Below are 14,767 nucleotides of genomic sequence, written 5' to 3'. Positions count from 1 at the left end.
ATGAAATCCGCATCTCCGTAAAAGTTGTCAACTTCTATGGAAATTTCATTCTATGGATTTCATTTTCCAGCAGGACACTGCCAAAAGTACCAATTTATTCATAATATTCTATTTTTCTGAGACACTGATCTTTGGGTTTTCATTGGCTGTAAGCCATTTTGGATATGAATTACTGAAATAAAGTAACTTTTCAATGAGATTTTAAATATTTTAGGTGCACTCGTAGTTCTTTATAGAAATAAGGAAATTTCTTCTAAGGTCTTAAAAAATAAGATTTAGACAGTTTTTTCAAAAGATTTGAAATATAACACAGCTTTATCCCAATCTGAGAAACTGAATATATTCAGTTTCTAGTCGTGACTTTTTAATGCTGCATTTCATAGTATCTTTACTTGTAAAATTGGATTAATAAGACAAGTGTGATTGCATTGGGTATAAAATCAAATGGCTCTTCCACACTGATCTGGGACCAGTCTGACCGTCTCTTGTAAACAGTAGCATAAACTAAGCATTTTAACAAATCGAGCTGATCCTAGATCAGTATAAAAGAGGCGTAAGTGCCTCAGACAGCATATGGCGGCTGGGAGAAATAGAAGGAGAGAGAGAAAGAGGAGAAGAAAGAAAAGGAGGAGGCAGTGAGCAGTTTTGTGAGCTGGACGGGGATCAGAGAGCACTGTGGCGCACCGTATCGGCTGAGGGAGCGCGTGAACGTGAAGGAGTTGGCGATGTTGTACGCAGACACTTGCTTCTGAACCAGAGCCACCACGGAGCCATCTGTCACCTGCGTGGAGGAGAGCAGAAGAGAATCAGTAACTAATATGAGAGACATCTGTATCCATCGCTCCGGTCTGCTCGCTCCTGAGTCTTTCAGGAGCTGTTCGGCACATCCATTAGCCGGCGGCGGCGGCGGCGCGCGGAGAGAGGCCGTGGGCTTATTGAGCTTATTGAGTGCTCATCGTTGTCTAACCTGGTAATGCGCCAGAGTGTTCAGCCTCTTCCAGTCGCTCTCGATCTTCGTGGTGACGTCTTCGTCCTGAAGGATGATTCTGGTCAGGCGGCCCTGCCTCCATTCTGTTCAAGAAACGAACAGACAGGATTGGGTACAGAGACGCCATTGAACACTGGTCTACTGTAGACCTTGATTAAACCAACCAAACCAACCAACCAACCAAACCAACACCAAAGAGATCAATGCTAACTCCCCACTGCAATCATTGGTCATCATTAATTACAATAATGCTGTACAGTGGTGTAAAACAAAGTGTTTGCCGCCTTCATGATTTCTTATTCTTTTGCATTTTGTAAGTTTGTCACTCTTAAATATTTCAGATCATCAACCAAATTTAAATATAAGTCCAATACAACACAAGTAAACACAAAATGCATTTTTTTAAAAGAAGGTCTTCATTATTAAGGAAAAAAAAAATCCAAACTTACATGGACTCCACCCCCAGTTAAAACATAACATAACTACCATGGGTTATCTCAACTTCAGTTCAATTTCTCTAGTTTTGGGACTATACAGAACCACGGTTGGCGCTTTTCCACCGACGTGGAACCGGCACGTTCTGATTCGCAAACCTAATTTTAAACTGTTTATCATGTTTCCACCAAAAAAAAAGAAGGTTCTGGAACCAGAAACGTTCGTTCACAGGGGTACCGAAAGAGTGCACAGTGGTCTGCTGAAGAAACACAGCATTTAATATCTATTTATAAATAATATAGATATATATTATAGTCTTGTGGTTTCGGTTAATTGCCGGTGTGCAGCGCCCTCTGTTGGTGATGTATGATGTGACTTTTTTAGGGTTCCACTAAAACTGGTGGAAACGCAGGCTGGTTCGTTCAAAAGACTTGTGGTTCTTATAAGCCCAAATAGATTTATTTTGGTAAAAAAAAAAAGCGCTAAGCAAGAGCTATTACCCACGAGGGCTAAAACATGGAACAGAAAGCTAATCACCAGCTAGCATGTAATCAATAATTACTATCATTGGCAATTTTCAGCACGCTGAAGTGACAGTACAGTCAGATATTAGGCTGTTTTCTCTGGATCACACGTACCCAGATCCATATCGTCAGCCTGTGGTCTCTGAGAATACGGGATTCCTTTATAAACAGCGTCCAGCAGCTTATCCTTCACCTGCGTCACCGTATCACAATTCAGCACCTTCACCGGAACCTCCGTACCCGCCTCGCCCTCCGGAGGAATACACATCAGAGTCTGAGAGAGAGAGAGAGAGAGAGAGAGAGAGAGAGAGAGAGAAAGAACAATAGATCGAGAGAGAGAGAGAAAGAGATGGGGAGAAAGAGACACAAAATGAGTAAGCGAAAGATAGACAGAGAATGATAGATAAAGGGAGAGACACAAAAAGAGAGAAAAAGAAAGAGAAAATGATAGAGAGACAGGAGAGAAATAGACAGAGGAAGAAAGAGATAAAGGGAGAATGATAGAGAAATAAAACAAAGTGAAAAAGAGACAGATAAAACAAAGATAGACAGAGAACGATAGATTAAGGGAGAGAAGGAAATAGAGATAGAAAGAGGGAAACATAAAACAGAGAGAAAGATAGACAAAGAGAGACACAAAGCGAGAAAGAAAGATAGACAGAGAATGGGAAAAGATAAAGGGAAAAGATCAAATAGAAAAAGAGAGAGAGAGAACAAAAGATATAGAGAAAGAGAGTAAGAGAGAAATAGAAAGAGAACCAGAGAGACAGATAAAACAGAAAGATGGACAGAGAATGATAGATAAAGGGAGAGAGAAATAGAGAGAGAGAATAGAGAGATTATTTATTAATAATAAACAAAGCAAAACACAAACAAACACATTATGAAAAGTGATGAGATAAAAAAGCTAAATGTATTCATCCCCCGACACCATTACAAAACATCTCCTTATATATAACTCACTGACACACACACACACACACACACAAACACACACACACTTTTGTTTACACAGAGAGTCTAGACAGTGATGTGTGCTCAGGTGTCATACGTTTCCATTAGACGGGAGACACGTCTCTATAGATTTGAAAGGCTGATCTGTCCGGACCGGCCAGCCCCTCCTCGATCAATCCTCCCTCTCTCTCTCTCTCGTTTTTTCTCTCTCCCTCGCTCGCTCTCTCTCGCTCTTTCACGCTCCGGCCCGATTGATCAGCGCGGCGATATAAACATTAAGCGTGATGTCACTGCTGAAGACTCCATCTGCTGCAGAGCAGAGCCGACAGATGGAGAGGCTTTTAGGAAACGTTCACAGATCGATTTTAAAAATGGAAGAGAGCATTGACCTGAGCGCCGTCACACAGAGCAGGTAAAACACATCTGAAACTGAACCAGCACTTCTGATCACATCGACACTTTCCACATCAGAGCTGCGGCCTGGGATCTCAACTCAGTGCACGTTAGAGCGGAACGATAGGAGAAAAGATCAGGACTTATTAACACTGAAACTGCAGCTTTACTACTTAAAAAAATACCAAATAGTCTACTTTCAGGCAGTATTATTGTCCTTAAAGAAAAACTCTGGTGTAAAATGGACTTTTGTTGTAGTAAAACATGAAAAAAGTACTTACCTTTGTTGAATAGCCCACCTTCACTCTCCTACAGCTTCCTGAGATAGTCCTTTTCTATGCTGAGTCTATGTATATATGTCTATCATTATCAGTACAGTGATGGCGGCACTCAGAGCTGAAGCTAGCTTTTATGTGATGTAGTGGTTTAAACATTGGGCTTAATAAGCTTCTTCTGCACTTTTTAAGGTATTATTGTCTCGTTTTAAATGACAGGGCTCTCCAGATTCTAGTAATGAGGTATGGAGCTAATTTGAGCTGGATAACAGTGGAAAAAAGCAATTTATCGGGTGCGATACAGAAAACGGAAAAATTACTGTATACAGAAAAATTACTGTATCTCAGAAAGCTGTAGGAACAAAGGTAAGTCATTTTTATCATGTTTTACTACACCAAAAGTCAATTTTACACAGGAAGAGCAAGTAAGAGCAAGTCTGTTCACTCAGCATGCATGTAATCTCCAGCGTCCCATCTCTATGAATGAAGACAGACCAAAATACTGACTTAAACTTAAGGTCAACATATTTTTAAGAATAACTTGCTAAAACAAAGTCTAGTAATAGCTTATATTTAGTAGATTTTTTTTTATTGCTTTCTTAATTTCATTAATTTTCTAAGTTGGCATTCTCAAGTTTATTAAACATCTAAATAAGCATTTAGTGACATACGCTATAGCTGCTCTGTAAAGCCGTGAAATGCAGCCTTCATTTAGTAGAATTGTGAGGACGCAGCTGATGTATCCTTCCATGTGTTCGGTTCAGCCGACAGATGCTTAAATGTTTAAATATTCTGCATTGTAGATATGTAGATGTACTATTAAAGTCATTTAAACTATGAGGAAAAACATATGGAATTATTAAGTAAACAAAAACAGTGTTAAACAAATCAGAAGGAATATTTCATATTTTAGAAGTAGCCTTATGTATGAAAATAGATCAGAAATTAGACTAAGAGGAAAAAAAAACATAAAAAAATGAAGGTTAGTCAATCAGGAAAATTTCAAAAACTTTGAAAGTATCAAAAACGTTATGATGAAACTGGCTCTCATCAGGACTGCCCCAGCAAAGGAAGACCAAGAGTTACCTCTGTTGCACAGGATAAGTTATTATAGCCTTAACGTAAGAAAATAAATGAGCAATGAATGAGCAAGTGTCTCAATACGATAAAACATTATTTAAAAAGCTACAGCTGATAAGTGTCCCGATATATTTGCACCATTATAGTGTGTTTACACAATTACACTACCCATCACCAGGTCTGAATCTACGCGAGGACTCCGAGTGTGCGACAGTGAAACGGCCGAGGCGGGCCGTGTTAATCAGGTCATTACCACAGTGCACCTGCACTCCCAACATCTGCAGCTCCGGTCCCTCACTGATCGTTAGCTAACGGCTAATCCAGCGCTCCTCTGGGCCTCTGCCTGCTCCACACGCTCTCGCAGAACGCCGCTGTGATTAAAACTCAATTACACAACGCATTACAGCGCTGCTCACGAGTCCTGGTGGAGCCGGTGCGGGGATGTGCTGGAATGGGCGTCTGGAGGTTTGGCTCGGTTCAACCTCAGCACTGTCCAAAACCCACGAACCCAATTTAGAAGCGTCTCCCAATTAATCTGTTTAAATTAAAAGCTCATTTTTATGTCGGTGGTCCACCTGAGATGGGAAGATGATGCTGATATACTGATTAAAGCTGAGAAAAGGACAGAACAAAGCTTCCTTAACATAGTTATGTGTTGTAGCATAGCGGCTAACAACAGAGTATTAACCCACGGCAGACTGGGTCTGTTGTTACTCTGCTACTCCAATCAGGGTATTTTTACCCTGTAATTTAAGTAAAAAAAAAAAAGTTGGTTAAAAAATATAAACAAAGCTTCCTTAAAATATATATATTTTTTTTTTTTTTACTGTAGCATAGTGGCTAACAACATTTATCCTCCTGAGACCTGGACATATGCCTGACATTTTTTACTTTCTTGGGATTACTAGGACCTAAAAAGTATAAAAACTAAACTTTGTCCTTGTACAGGAAGTCATTTTTGCAAAAAAAAAAAAAAAAAAAAAAATCCTCCTGTGGGGACGGTGGTTTATTCTAACATTTAAAAAAGTCCCTTTCCATTTGGGATCAGAAGGACAAAATTAGTGCAACAACTAAATGTTAGCTTTCTACAAAAATAAAATAAACTAATTTCAAACATAAAAGTGGAGGATAATTTTTACCTGGCCCTTGTTTCTGTCTGGAATGGCTGTAAAAACCTTTGACCGGGCGTCCCGCCAATTGGTTTTCAACCAGTTTAATGTAATGTCATGTTGTGACCACTAGATGGTACGGGCAGTGTCTCCATATGAGGCCAAAGGGTCAAGGGTTTACAAAATTAAGTATCTTGGTGCAGAGAAGCAGAAATGTAAATGTCCCCATATGAGGACACTGGGTCTCAAGAGGTTATATTACTTTAATTGGGTCTGTTGGTACTTTCTGTTACACCAATCAGGGTACTTGCACTATTATTTTTTCGCATTTAACTTAAAAGTGTAAAAAAAAATAATACTTTGTGAAGTATTATTTAGGTGCTCTTATCTGGCTTTTGGGTTAAAGTTCTTTAAGAAACTAAAACGCGTTGATGCGCTTATCTTGTACAACAGAGGAAACTCTTGCTCTTCCTTTTCTTCGGGTGGTTCTGATGAGTGCCAGTTTCATCATACTGTTTTTGAAATGTCATGATATTTTTCAGATAGGTCTCTCTTAATTTCTTTCATGTCTTTTATATTAGTCTACAATTCAGCAAATAAATTAAATAAGAAGGTGTGTCCAAACGTTTCACTGCTGCTGTAGTACTGTATGTCATTTGTTATAAAAGGCTTATAAAGGTCTTTTGCAAGCTTATTAATTCTACCCTACAGTAAATATTCACAACAGTGCACTTCACATGATTGAGTGATGCCATAAATAACCATGTTTTATAATAGATAAAGATGAGCTGGTGTGAAGAAAGGGTTAAAAACAAGCTTCCCCTGAACTTAAGGTCTAAAAATCTCAAATATGATTTTTATAAAAGCATTCAGTTCACTTGATTTTAAAGAATACAAAAGTTTATAGCACGTAATTCTGACCTCAGACCAGTTTCTGACCCTGGTATCGTAATAATGATGAATCTGATTGTATGAACAGTTGGCGGTCGTCCTCTGGGCGCCGGCCTTGACCTTTCCGTTGAGTCCCTGAGGGCCGTGTCTTTAAGAGTAGCTGCTAAGACATCTGCATGACTGCTGCGTGTATTGATTACTCTCGGAGCTGATCCGCGCCGAACGCGCCGCCTCTGAAAGGCTACTGCTCTCCTGCGGCTTTAACTGGGACGCTGGGACCATAACGGAATTAAGCTCTCACTCATCGTAATGAAGTGCATGCTATTTTATTAGCCTGCTGCTTAAATGCTTTATATATAAAAAAAAAAAAAAAGTAGAGAGTACAAATAAACTGAGCTGTAAAATGATGAGGTGGATCTGTGTGAAGATTCTTTATAGTGAGTGGATTTTTATGTGGATATATAATAATATTGTGTATTAATAATGAGCTTAAGGTCATTATTTATGGCCCTGGCATTATAGTGAACACACAGTGCGGGTCCTTCACTTCCCTTATGCCTCTGAACTGACAGGAAGTGAGCACAGAAGTAGCAAAAGTTACTTTATTTCAGTAATTGAGTAAAAAAAAATTATATAGATGTATTTTAAGCTTTTATTTCTGTTATTGTTGATGATTATGGCTTACAGCCAATAAAAAAACACAAAAATAATTTGATTATATTATGCTATATATTTTGAGACCTATTGGTACTTTTGGTACAGTGTGGGCAGTGTGCCAAGTCCTGCTGGAAAATAAAATCTGCGTCTTCATAAAAGTTGTCAGCAGAGGGAAGCATGAGACGCATTATGCGACACTAGTAAGGAACAGGGGTGTTGCCATGTTTTCCTTCTAATTCAGCAGGTCTTACCATTATTAGAATTAGAAAAAAAAGCTAAGCTAAGTAAACAAAACTGTAATTCTTAAAAAAAAATATATATATATTTTTTGGGTTTTAATCTACACAGATTTCTCTCCTGAAAACTGTTTATTCGGGTGAGTACTTCTGTTTATTTACAGTAAGCTTAGATTTCATTAGCGTTAGCAGCTAACCACTAACGCTAATGCTGCTGCACCCAGCCTTAGTAGAAATCTGGAAATCTAAGCTTTGATTGAAATTAGGGTGAAATTAGCGAGTGTTTTTTCCCTCCGTAGCTTGTTTTATAAACACAGTAAACACGAAGACTACAGTCTGATATACTCTCCTCTGAATGGGCGAAAGAGCTAGCGCTGTTCGCGGGTAATGCTAATATTGCTCAAACAGTGCTAGCTGGGGTTAGCAGCAGACTACAGGCTGAAAATACTACTCACCTCTGAACTGCGAAAGAGCTAGCGCTTAGCAGCTAATGCTAATACTGCTAGAGAACCAAACTGAAACTCCTGTATAACGGTAGACAGACTAATTAAAGGATTAAGAATGAAGTGAACCTTATAGTACAGAAAATACATTTTATAATATTTTTTTTTTTAATTACAGCTATTAGAGCGGTTAGATATTAAATTCAGCTTTAGTACAGGGTCATAAAATGCGTTAAAAAGCGTTATATAAATGAAACTGAATGAAATATGTGCAGATTTCTGATTTTCTATGGTGAAAAGTCCCCACTGCTGCTCTGTTCTGCTTCCCTGCATCCCCCTTTCCCCTCATCCCCCCCTTCTCTTTCTCTCTTTATTCACAACATGGCCTGGCCTCATCTGTCTGATTGGCATTTGAGCTCTGAGGACCGTATATATTTCAGAGGCTGCGGAGGAGCTGAAACCTTAGTAACTCATCTATCATAACCAGGGGAAGGCGAGCGGCGAGTGCAGAATAATAGTGAGTTTGGCGATACGTGCTGCACTTTAAGCTAACGTTCCTGCAGCTGAAGGCCAGAGGCAGCAAACTGCACCACAGCTCTGCTGGTGAACACACCAGAGATCGATCCCCGGCTTGATTAGCGGTGTAACAAAACACTTTGATCACGATTTAAATAGATTAACGTTAACTAAAATATATATATGTATATATACGGACAGTTCTGGTGGAAACAGGAGAGTTAAGGTGCACATTGAATTCTGCCCTGATTTGGGTTAGCACCCAAACATCCCTTTCAGACAGCTTCCTCTTACAGCGTCCACAGTTAATCCTGTTGGATGTGGTTGGTCTTTCTTGGTGGTATGCTGACATGACCCTGGATACCGTGGCTCTTGATGCATCACAAAGACTTGCTGCCTTGGTCACAGATGCTCCAGCAAGACGTGCACCAACAATTTGTCCTCTTTTGAACTCTATAATAATGTTATAGTGTGCATTGCAATATTTAGAGCAGAACTGTGCCCTTACCCTGCTATTTGAACCTTCACACTCTTACTGCTCTTACTGGTGTAATGTGCAATTAATAAAGATTGGTCACCAGGCTGCTCCAATTTAGCCATGAAACCTAAAATCCCACACTAAAATGATGATGACAGGTGTTTCAGTTTCATTGTCCAACCCCTGTATGTCCTCTATTACTAAACGTACATCGTTGTTGACATAAGTCGCTGTGGACAAAAGTCTGAAAATCTACTAAATGTAACATAAAGTAGTATAAAGTGATCTAGGCTGAGAGTATCATGTTATAAGAGGTATAAGTAATTAAGTAAATGTAAATATTCTACTTTTTCATTTCAATTTTTCATAGGTTTATCTTACAAAAAAAACTGACTGTACTTTTTCTTTAATTTACTTATATGCACTTAAAAAATGTCAAATTACCTTTTTTTTTATTAAAACTATCGCTCCTTTGGGCTAGAACTCTACAGCTCTAACTCTGGCTGTTGATTGGCTTAAAAAAAAAGTGATGGACATCAAAAAAAGTGTTTTTTTGATTGGCTTCAGTCTAAAATTATTGACATATCCTTTGTATTTAGCTTACGCCCACTGGCTCTAAAGGCTGCACTAGTGGGATTCTGACTCCTGGTGGTTAAACAATGCAACTGCGTGAGATTTTATAGTAACAGAATTAGGAATCATTAGTTTTCCTTTCTTTATGATGTATCGTGACTTGATGTATCGTTATATTTCCTATATATTTGATGGGAAAAGCGTTTGCTCCCGGTTCGTCTGCATGTTTGGCTGTTCGGTTTGTTGTTTACTGAGCTGAAGTCAAACACCTGCCTTCTGCCTCCCAACAGTGGAGCAGTGGGCTGAGCCACCGGGGTGTGGGTGGGGTGTGTGTGTGTGGGTGTGGGTGTTCTGGAGGGAGATGGCTGGGGGATTATGGGACAGGACTGTGTTGAGGGGACACTGACCAGCTGCTTATAGTCGATCTGCTGTCGGATGAGTTTGTCCTCGCTGAGGGAGTACCGCGCCTCTCCAGTGATCGCATCGATAGGCCCTTTCTCCATCTGCTGCTTTATAGCACAGTACAGCATGAAGAGAGGCTCTCCCGCACATTCCTGCACACAGAGAGAGAGAGAGAGAGAGAGAGAGAGAGAGAGAAAGAGAGAGAAACGAGGGCGAGAGAGAGAGGAAAAAAAGCACGAAAGATAAGATAATAAATCAATCAAAGTGGAAAAAAAAGAAATGAAAAAAGATAGCGAGAGAGAAAAATGATACAGAGAGAGCGAGAAGAGAGAGAAAAGAAAAAGTACAATAGTACGAGTCAAATAAGTGCGCACAAGAAAAATATAAAACGCATACAATAGCACAGTCAATGCAACAGGGAGAGTTAGAAAAAAAATAATGAGATAAATATGAGACATAAATGAGATAAGAATGCAAGAAAGAAAGAAAGAGAGAGATAATTATTGATAAAAAATATAATTATTATAATAATCATAATAATTATTTGTTATAAATGTTATTATGTCTGTTATGTATGTTCATATATCATTGTTGTTAATTGTTATAATGCTTTGGCAACACTGTAATTTACAGTCATGCTAATAAAGCTATATTGAATTGAATTGATAAGGACATAAGGACAAAATATGACCAGAATTTACTGTATTTATGTTCATTTTTTGGCAAAATCCAAACTAAAATGCAGCAGAAACCCTGCGAAGTAGAGTTTAGATTCTCTGCCCGTGTCCGATTTTTTATGCTATTTTTTATTTTCTATATGGAATCACAATATAGCACAATGTAGTAGTAAAGTTGCACAAGAGGCTTATAATCCCACATCAGTTCTGAGGCTCATGTACACTGTTCTTAATGAACGTTATTCTTAAACATTAGGTCTATGCTTCTTCAGTTTTGCAATGTTAACATCAGGCTGAACAGATTTCGCTCATTTAAACAGCCTGAAAATGTTTTAAAAAGCTCAGTTTTAACTGTACTTACTACAAAAAATGTCAAGTTTTAAATCAGGCTCGGCCTTGGGCTCATAATAATAGCTTTTATGAGGCGGGTCGGGGTCGGGCTAGGGCTCAGGTTTGGGTGGAACATGCAAAAACAAACCCAACCGCACATGAAGTTTACTGCACCGCTAGTGTCGATATTCATTCACCACTGTGTTTTTTTTTTATTTTTCTTTTCTGAATGTACGAGTGTGTAAAGATTTCTCTCTCAAAAGAAAAAGACGAGATTAAAAGATAATAAAACGAGAGCAGGAGAGACGGCAGAGTTCAGCTTTGTGAAGGTGTTTGTAGATGCTGCTCATTAGAGAAGGTTTACTGGGTCTTGAGTTCTTCTATTCTTCTTTCCCTATTTTTTCTCTCACACCCTTTCTCTCTCTCTCTCTCTCTCTCACTCTCGCGCTCTCTCGCGCTCTCTCTCTCTCGCGCGTGCTCGCTCCTGTAGCAGAGTGTGAATCAGAATGTCAGGCTGTAATTAATAATGTCAAGCTGATCTTGGCTAAGGACTAAATAATGGCCTTCCCTCAGTATCGCTGCTTAGTCATCAATAGCTTTTAAGTGGATAATTGGCGAGTTCTTCGCTCCTCGCAAATGCCATCTCAAAAAAGAATGTGATTGGGCATCTCCACTCACTTGGCTTTCTCATCGCCATCACTGTACTGCTCTCTCTATCTTTTTCTCTATCTTATTCTCTTTCTCTATCTCTCTCTTTTCTGCTTTTTCTACCTGTAACTCAGCACCTCTCACACTCCCATCTCTGTCAATCATGAATTAATTCGTTGCTCAGTTAAAGGCCAGCGAGGTGTTTTTAACGTCTTCTTAAGAAGAAGAAGAAAAAAAAAATGGCGGATGTGCACGAGTGCTGATTGCTGTTTGTTGGGTTCTCTTGTGTGAATGGACCCCTTAAGTGAAGTGTGTTTCCGATAATAGGGTTTAAAAACTCCATAATTATTCTTTCACCTCTCTCTCTCTCTCTCTCTCTCTCTCTCTCTCTCTTTAATATGCAAGTTTTTTTATTTTATTTTATTAAAATGTCTCAAAAGTTTCTTCTCGCTATCTCAATTCCTTCTCATTTCTTTTTCTCTTTTCCTTTGTATTTATTTTATTTTCCTTCTCTCTTTCTTACTTCTCACTGTCTTGTTCCTTTTCTCTCTCTCACTCTCTATCTGTCTCATTTATTCACTTTCTTTTTATGTTCTTTTCTGTAATTTTTTAAAAAAATTTATCTTTTGTGTCTCCTTATTTTTCTCTTTTGCTCTCTTATTTGATTCTGTCCATCTCTCTCCTTCTCACTTCCTCTCCCTCACTATCTATTTTCCTTTTTTATTATTTTTTCATCTCTATCTCTCCTCACTGTCTCACTCATTGTTTTTTTTCCTTTGTGTTTTCTTTTTTTTCTCATTTTCTATCTCTCATTCTTACTTTCTTTGATTTAATCTCCCTTTTTTGTATATCATTTATTTTCGCTCTTTCTTCTCATTTTTTACTCTCATTAAGAACTCTCATCATGAATAAAGCTTAAACTGATGAAGGATGAGTGTCTGTGTGTTACTGCGGTCAGCATTTAAGGTGGAATGGTAATCCGAATAAGATGCTGATGAAAAATCTAAATCAAATTTAGCTTCTGATCCGTTGTTTTAATTTCAGATTTTGTTTAGATCAAATACAAGCCTGTTTTTTTGGTATAATATTCAAAAACGAAAAATGAAATAATGATTTTATTTTATATATATATATTTTTTTAATGATTTTGATTCTCAATTGAATATAAAAAGAACAAACGATACACGGATTGTGAGCCCCAGAACAGTTTGCTACTTTGCTATATTGTGATTATCACGCCATAGCTTTATATAAAATAAATATATAATTAAAAACAGACTATGTTCTTCAGCCCGACTCAATCTGACCTGAGGAAAGTGATGGGAAATCTCGGCCCAAGTTCGGGTCGGGTCTCAGGTCAGATTCGGGCAGAGAATCTAAGCTCTACTCCTGAAGGCCGTATCTCTGAGGAGCAGTGCTGGCGGATGGATATATATATATATATATATATATGTGCTGGCGGATGGAGATATATATATATATACAGTGCCCTCCATAATTATTGGCACCCCTGGTTAAGATGTGTTCTTTAGCTTCTCATAAAATGAGTTTTGTTCAAAATAATATAGGACCACGATGGAAAAAAAGAGTAAAATACAACCTTTAACTCAAGTGAATTTATTCAGTAGGAAAAAAATCCCACATTAAGAAATAATTATTTAACATCAAATCATGTGTGCCACAATTATTAGCACCCCTGATGTTAATACTTTGTACAACCCCCTTTTGCCAACAAAACAGCACCTAATCTTCTCCTGTAATGTTTCACAAGATGGGAGAATACAGAAAGAGGGATCTTTGACCATTCCTCTTTGCACATTCTCTCTAAATCATCCAACGACCTGGGTCCTCTCCTCTGCACTCTCCTCTTCAGCTCACCCCACAGGTTTTCAATGGGGTTGAGGTCTGGGGACTGAGATGGCCATGGGAGGAGCTTGATTCTGTGTGCGGTGAACCATTTCTGTGTAGATTTGGCCACATGTTTAGGGTCATTATCTTGCTGAAAGACCCAGTGACGACCCATCTTCAGCTTTCGGGCAGAAGCCACCAGATTTTGTTTTAAAATGTCCTGGTATTTTAGAGCATTCATGATGCCATGCACCCTAACAAGGTTCCCAGGGCCTTTAGAAGAGAAACAGGCCCACAGCATCACTGATCCCCCGCCGTATTTCACAGTGGGCATGAGGTGCTTTTCTGCATACTCAGCTCTTGTGTTACGCCAGACCCACTTAGAGCATTTGTTGCCAAAAAGCTCTATCTTTGTTTCATCTGACCAAAGCACACGGTCCCAGTTGAAGTCCCAGTACCGCTTAACAAACTCCAAACGTTTGCGTTTATGATTGTGCGTGAGAAATGGTTTCTTCCGTGCATGCCTCCCAAACAGCTTGTTGGCATGTAGATAGCGCCTGATGGTTGTTTTGGAGACTTTGTGACCCCAAGAAGCTACCATTTGTTGCAATTCTGTAACAGTGAGCTTTGGAGAACTTTTTATTTCTCTTATCATCCTCCTCACTGTGCGTGGTGGCAGAATAAACTTGCGTCCTCGTCCAGGCTTGTTTACCACTGTTCCAGTTGTTTTAAACTTCTTAATAATTCCTCTGACAGTAGATATGGACAGGTGTAGGCGAGTACCGATTTTCTTGTAGCCATTGCCTGACTTGTGAAGGTCAACACACATCTGCCTCACTTGAATGGTATGTTCCTTTGTCTTTCCCATGTTGAAGATAAATGGCCTCTGTGTCACGTCATATTTATACCCCAGGGAAACAGGAAGTTGTGAATTACTAATTAAATGTTCCTACATACTCTGATCAACTTCGTAAACTACTGTAGAAGTGACAGAAATACTTTTATTAAATTTATTTCCTAAGAATTGTTAGGGGTGCCAATAATTGTGGAACAGGTGATTTTATGAAGAATAATTATTTCTTATTCAGGGATTTTATTTCCCCCTTAAAATTTACTTGAGTTAAAGGTTGGACTTTACTTTTTTTTCCTATCGTGGTCCTATATTATTTTGAACAAAACTCAATTTATGAGAAGCTAAAGAACACATCTTAACCAGGGGTGCCAATAATTATGGAGGGCACTGTATGTATGTATGTGCTGGCGGATGGATATATATATATATATATATATATATATATATGTGCTGGCGG

General features: G+C 38.7%; 1 protein-coding gene across 1 annotated transcript in view; it reads right to left on the bottom strand.

The window, feature by feature from the left end:
* plxna3 (plexin A3) overlaps positions 1-14,767 on the bottom strand; it is a 281,769-nt gene that overhangs the window by 8,347 nt on the left and 258,655 nt on the right. Inside the window, exons 24-27 of the mRNA XM_049486209.1 lie at positions 9,960-10,106; positions 2,062-2,221; positions 968-1,071; positions 685-781 (exon numbers count right to left, since the gene is read on the bottom strand). Coding sequence (XP_049342166.1) covers positions 685-781; positions 968-1,071; positions 2,062-2,221; positions 9,960-10,106 — 508 coding nt within the window. The remainder of the gene's footprint in view (positions 1-684; positions 782-967; positions 1,072-2,061; positions 2,222-9,959; positions 10,107-14,767) is intronic.

This window comes from Astyanax mexicanus, chromosome 12 (assembly GCF_023375975.1).
Source record: "Astyanax mexicanus isolate ESR-SI-001 chromosome 12, AstMex3_surface, whole genome shotgun sequence".
NCBI classification, from domain to species: domain Eukaryota; kingdom Metazoa; phylum Chordata; class Actinopteri; order Characiformes; family Acestrorhamphidae; genus Astyanax; species Astyanax mexicanus.
Note: the sequence above shows the minus strand (reverse complement) of the source record. Positions and strands in the feature narration are given on the sequence as shown.